Raw genomic sequence first — 4969 nt, 5'->3', positions numbered from 1 at the left:
GCCCCAGTAAAAAAAAAAAAAAAAAAAAGGAAGGAAGGAAGAAAGAGATTAAATATTAAATACTTTTAAAGAACTTTCATTTACAAATCAAAATTTGAGTAACATATTTTTGGAAGGACATTTAGAATGAGTTCACACACACACACACACACACACACACACACAAACGTTACAACATTAAGACAAGAACATCAAAAATAAAAATACATGCTTTACCTTGAATAACCTTGCCACAAGATACTTCCTCTTGTCTTTGTCGCTCCTAAAAACGAATGCAGAGCAGGGGATTAACAAAGGAGTGCACTGGTAACCAAGCTCACAGGTTATATTATTTTTCTCTAAAAATCATTTCTTTTTATATAATTGTAAATTGTTCTTACTAACTGTAAGGAAAACAATAAAACTAGATAAAGAAATTATAAATATGGCTATATCTACATACTGTTCCACTTACAGAGCTCTTACGTTGCATTTTCTAAAAAAATGTTTTTGAAATTTAATCAATTCACATTGCAGTGTTTTAGGGAATAAAAACCTCACTGTTTATTTTTTTTCTTTAAAAAAAAAAAAAATCAACAATCACTGAGCTCCATAGCTAATTATATAATTGGCCAGTCTGGAAATAGCTCAAATACTGAAAAGAGAAAAACAATCAGTAATCTGTTAACTGGTAAAAGTTCATTCTCTCAAAGTCAAAATTCAATAAAACTTTTATATAGTATGGTAGATTTTATTGAAAACAAAGGTAACAAAATAAGACACAAAAGGAGTTCTTCATATAAAGAAGCCTACCAACCATTACAGATTCTTTCCATTTCTCATGAATCACTTTAGCCAGATTCAGATCTATATGAACCACACAATCCTCAACTGTTAGAGACCCTTGTAAAGGGGAGAAAAAGAAAAGAAAATACATTCATTACTCGTTATATATTTGCAGAAAATGTACTCAACTATCATATGCATTATAAAGCTGATTTGTATTATTAATTAGTAACTTATGCTCATCTATTTACTTAGCCTCTTGGAATATTTTTCTGTTGTCATTGTTTTCACACTTCTTAATTGGTACAATTATACAAAGTTTCATAAAGAATCTAAGTTATTCACTTTCCTTAGTTTCAATACATGTAATTGATTCATTTCCATTAGTTCAGATTTTTCAGTAAGTGTGTTCTAAGAAATTAATTCTTGCTTTAAATGTATCTGGAATAGCACCAGAAGACTCAAAGAAGTTCATCTGTGTAAGTGTGAGATTAATACCACAGTAAATATTCAATTCACACATGGGATGGATACAAACTACAATATAAATGTTCTCTACTTCTTCAAATCTCTTTTTATTAAATCCTCTAAGACACATGCTGAGCAAAAATTAAGGCACTATGTGCAGTCAGCACCATAAATTACTTTTACTTTTCAGTTAGCATATGAAATAGTTTTGCAATTAAATAGAACCTCTGTATTTCTTTCACACAAAGACATAATATAGGTAACTTAGTTTTTCCTTACCTGAATCAACACCAACTGGGCCAAATAATTCATTGAGTTGAAAAGCCAGTTCTGGGGGTAATGCCAATTCCAGACAGTCTATGGTCAGAGATTTGGCCATCCCTGGCATGGGATTCAATATCTCAGTTTTATCTTCTTCATTAACTCCAACTGACAAGCTATTTCCTGCCATTAGAATTTTCTCCATTTCCTGTTCATCTACATTCATAAATTCTTCAGAGTTCACAAATTTCACATAATCTTTTGGAAGATTTTTATTTTTCTTTATTTCCAAAGAGTCAGTAAAGTAAACTTCTTCATTTAATTCAAGATTTGAAGTACTTGATACAGAGTTTAAAATATCTGATAAATTTAAAGAAGAACGCATACCATCTTCAGTCTCTGCCGCTACTAGACTGTTCTCTATTTCACTCACATCTTTAGGGGTAGCGGATTTTAGAATAACTGGAAGAGACTGCTTGAAGCTACATAAACCTGATAGTTCTACCTGGCTGTTAGGAAGTATTTCACTATTACTCTTCAGATCTACAGCAGCATTAGGAAATACATTTGTTATTGATCCAAGCTTTTCAGGAGTTATGGCTCTTATTTCTGCCTGCTCTGAGTTTAACTTTTCAGCATTATAGCTAGATTGTGAATTAATATTACTGATACAGATTCCAGGACTAATTTCTGGCACAAAAGAATTAGAATCCTCTACTGTTTCTCTTTGGCTAATAATTTCCTTCAAATTCAATCCCATAGAAAATGGTCCAACTTGTGATTCATCATATGATTTTTGGAAATTGTCTAATTCAGTATCCTCACATAATTTAGTTTCAGAATCCAACAGAAGACTTGTGGCCCAAATAATATCTTTATTACACCTTTCATATAAATCTTTTAAGGCTTCTAATGAAAAAGATCCAAACAGCTTACAAAGGATGTTAAGATTTTCAGATTCATCAGCACTGGTAAGTTCACTTTCTTCAACATACGTGCTTTTATCATACATTACCCTATATGGAATTGTCTCTTGAACATTTGACTTTGTGTTAATATTGAAAGCTTTTGGTTTAAATCCATCTAATCTTCCTATTAATACTTTGATAGAATCTGAAACACTGATTTTATTCTTTTCTATTTTCCATAACAGAGCAAAATCCTGTGGTTCAGTCTGGGTACATGTGCCTACTTCTATTCCGGGGACTCCTCTAGGCATTTCCCCTGGAAATTCAGCTAGAATTTCTGGCCCTACCACTCCAGTAATGGTTGCTGTATTACTAGTGAAAGTTAGAGGCAATGTGTGCTGCCCATGAATCATTTTACTTAGATAAGTTTGATTCTCCTGGGTCATTTCACTGGGTATCATGTCAGCACTTTGTAGAGTGGAGCTCCCCAACAATTTTAGTTCTTTAGGGCATGTGCCCCAACAGGCTTGTGTTGTATATAAGGATATTTCATTCATATTATCATTAGTTCCAAATTCTAGGTTGGGTTCACTTAAACCAGCCTTTGGCATTTTTGATCTATGCTCTCTCTGAGCTAAAGAATCAGATGAAGGCCAGTCACCCACAATATTAAATGAGTTTTTGTCAGGATTTTTATAAGTATCATATTTACAGCTATTGAGAAATTCTGAAGAATCATCACATTGCGACTTCCTGCCATCATCTACACTTTCATATGGAGATCCTTGTTGTTGGATATGATCTGTAATCATGGACACACTATTATCTGATACTTTGCGTGACTGAGGGCGACTATACTTTTTGTCACTTTGTATAGATGAAGCTTTTTCAGATTTTCGGTTCCTTTTTGTTCTCTGACCAATAGTCTTATCAACTGGCCAATCACCAACAAAATTCGATAGCTCATGTCTTGGAAACTTTTCTGAAGGTGATTTGCTTTTTTGTTTCCCAAAGGCCTTTTTCTTTACTGTTGTTCTTTCTTCTAATATTTCACCAGGTGAAGATTTTTCATTTTGAAGTGGTCCAGTATTTGCCAGATCGCAGTCTTGATTATTTTCACCAGAGCAAATACTTGGTGATACTCTATCTGCATCAGTTTTAATACACTGTTTTTCAGATGTCATTTCTACTTGCTCTTCTTTTTCTCTCTTGTCTGCTACTTGAACTTTGCTTCCAGAGTCTGAAAGATAGATGTGTGCAGCTTCCTGAATGAACTGACTCTGAGTGTTATGATGTATACCACTTATTTCTTTCCTTCCTTTGCTTATATCTGCATGGGGGAGATATGTAATATTCTCAGGCAACACCGTTTCTTTGGTCACTTCAGGATTCTTTTCTTCAATTAACTCTAGATGCTTCAGTGATGAGGATAAAACATTTTCTTCTTTTTCAGAGGTAATATCTTCATTGTCTCTTGGACTGTAAGATATTTTTTAAAAGTATTATAAGGAAGTTTCTTAGTGTTGGCATTAATACCATGATTTAAGAAGTATTCGACTGAAAGACAGGGCACTTACCACTTATTCTAAAAAATTCTAAAAATAAACTACATTAAAATTATAAAAGCCATGCTAGGGATATAGTTCAGTGATGAAGTGCTTGCCTAGCATACAGCAATTCCTGCATTTAATCCCCTGTGTAACACCAAAAAAAATTTTTTTTTTCTTTAAAACAAAAGCTAATGTTGATCTTCCCTAATATACTATGAACACATTCATTTGTTGTAGCCTCAAACACTTAGCTAGCATGAGGCTTAACACATCTGAAGCAAATTCTTTGAACTGAATAATAAACACGAGATTTTTCAGTAAAGGTATTCATTATGCACTAAATATTAAAGTCAAGGATGTAAATTTGTTCCCAGGAGAGCATACCACCTCCCCAGCTTCTTTCAAACCTATTTAAACTTAGCATATGTAAAACTAGGTCTACCTCTATATCTATCTGTCATGCATTACTAAAGCAGCTTCATTTACAAAGTCACAAAGAGCCAACCAAGATGATTTACATGATTAAAAGAAATTAGAGAAAGGGGAAGAGATTTCATTTGAGATGGCATCTGTTAAATGTTTTAAAATCATGCTTGATGTTAATTTCAGACTCAGAACACTTTTGCCTAATCTTACACTTTGAACTTCAGTGATTTTTCCTTATTTAATTTGTCCATTTATCCTCCTTTCTTTCTTTATTCTAGGAACCCTCAAAGTCCCAACTCTCCCATGAAGCCTTCCTAAGTGGAATCATACCAGACATTCATTGAACTTTCTATGTGCCAGATTCTATTCTTTACAGTATCCTATGAGGAGAGTGTTGTTACTGTCATTTAGTAATAATGAGATAAAGTAGAATTTGTGATCTATCAAAGATTAGAGCTTTGGGATTTGGGCCTAGGAAATATAGCTCAAGTCCATGCTCTTAACCAACCACTTTGCAATACCATTTCTCAATTAAAAATCATTTATGAGTTTTCTCTTCTCCACTCCCAACTCCCTTTGGGGGGGGGGGGG

The 4969-nt window shown here is 33.5% G+C and overlaps 1 protein-coding gene across 8 annotated transcripts in view; it reads right to left on the bottom strand.

Moving 5' to 3' along the window:
* The window catches only part of N4bp2 (NEDD4 binding protein 2), a 70988-nt gene that overhangs the window by 20174 nt on the left and 45845 nt on the right, over nt 1-4969 (bottom strand). For all 8 annotated transcript variants that reach the window (XM_048784360.1, XM_048784358.1, XM_048784361.1 and 5 more), the window contains 3 exons: nt 1513-3881; nt 797-882; nt 217-262 (listed from right to left, as the gene is read on the bottom strand). In XM_048784360.1, coding sequence (XP_048640317.1) covers nt 217-262; nt 797-882; nt 1513-3881 — 2501 coding nt within the window. The remainder of the gene's footprint in view (nt 1-216; nt 263-796; nt 883-1512; nt 3882-4969) is intronic.

The sequence above is a fragment of the Marmota marmota genome, unplaced genomic scaffold (assembly GCF_001458135.2).
Source record: "Marmota marmota marmota unplaced genomic scaffold, marMar, whole genome shotgun sequence".
Taxonomy (NCBI): domain Eukaryota; kingdom Metazoa; phylum Chordata; class Mammalia; order Rodentia; family Sciuridae; genus Marmota; species Marmota marmota.
The sequence above is the reverse complement of the archived record's forward strand: the minus strand, read 5'-3'. Positions and strand labels throughout refer to the sequence as shown.